The 1,222-nt window shown below is 33.8% G+C and overlaps 1 protein-coding gene across 1 annotated transcript in view; it reads left to right on the plus strand.

Moving 5' to 3' along the window:
- LOC119585184 (alpha-taxilin-like) overlaps nt 1–1,222 on the plus strand; it is a gene marked incomplete in the record, with an annotated part of 18,045 nt that overhangs the window by 14,196 nt on the left and 2,627 nt on the right. Inside the window, 2 exon segments of the mRNA XM_037933823.1 lie at nt 178–306; nt 858–1,016. Coding sequence (XP_037789751.1) covers nt 178–306; nt 858–1,016 — 288 coding nt within the window.

Consider the following 1,222-nt stretch of genomic DNA (forward strand, 5'->3'; position numbering starts at 1 on the left):
GATAAAGAGAATGCAGTCAGGAATATATTGTTTCAGCTTGTTACTTGCACTAGTTTTCTCAGGAGATTATTAACGAAGTCATTAATACAGGGAGTCATGTCATTTCATAGCCTTTCCACAAATTGATAAGTGAAAATTTTATGCAGTGTGATACATTCCTTGTCCCTTTTTTCCCAGCATGTTGAAAAGATGTTAAAACAGAAAGATCTTCAGTGTCAGTTGGCGGAAGCAAAGATGGCCAAACAACAGATTGAGGTCACAGAGGACAAGGAGAAAATGCTCCTGGAAAAGAAGTCACTCCTGGAGGTGGGTCTGCCAGCCTGAATAAGGTTGTCTTTCTGTTTCTATCTTGACCTCAGATCATTTGTCATTTGTGGAATTGATTGAGTAATGTTGAAGAGGGAGATCTTAACTAGAGATTATGTTAAGCACAGCAAAGATGGTGTTTGAAATAAATTGCCACACATCTAGGGTTGGGCAGTGAGTTGGCCAAAAAACTCTAGACATGATATGAAACAGACAAAAATATTAATGTTGTAAAAGAAATAATCAGTTGATATCTTAACAACTGTGATGTTACAGCAGTATTCCTTATTGTCTTGTTGATTTTACACTGTAGATCATTTGGTTGATGAATTATTATAAATCTTTTTCAAAATTTGATACTAATAAGCCCATATTTTAGAATGAGTTTGTGCATCTGCCATTCATCAAAAATGTGCCTAACATGATTTATTACTGTTTTTAGGTTATGATGTTTACTTTTTTCTATTAATCTAGACAAAGTTTATGCCCAACATTATGCAAATTACATTGGTGATTCAACTTATCATATATCATGATTCTTTCTGTTACAGGAAATTTCAGCATATCAACAGAAGACCCAACAAATGTCTATGACTGAAATCACTCTCAGGACACAACTGAACTCGTATATGGAAAAATATGAAGAATTCACTTCTGCTTTAGACAAGTCCAATAAAGTATTCAGTACATTTAAGGAAGAAATAGACATGGTTAGTTACTTTTTAGCTTTTGTTCTTAATTTATTTAACCATATTGAAGGGTATCCTCTTAAAAACTAGTAAAGCCTTAGATACTGTCATGTTAGGCTTTGGCAAGAAAGTATTATATTTTATAGACTGTAATGGCATCCATCAGTATCTGTATTTGCATCAAGACTTACATTAGCTCATTAGCAGCAGGTGCATACAGTTTACTT

This window comes from Penaeus monodon, chromosome 19 (assembly GCF_015228065.2).
Source record: "Penaeus monodon isolate SGIC_2016 chromosome 19, NSTDA_Pmon_1, whole genome shotgun sequence".
Classification (NCBI taxonomy): Eukaryota; Metazoa; Arthropoda; class Malacostraca; order Decapoda; family Penaeidae; genus Penaeus; species Penaeus monodon.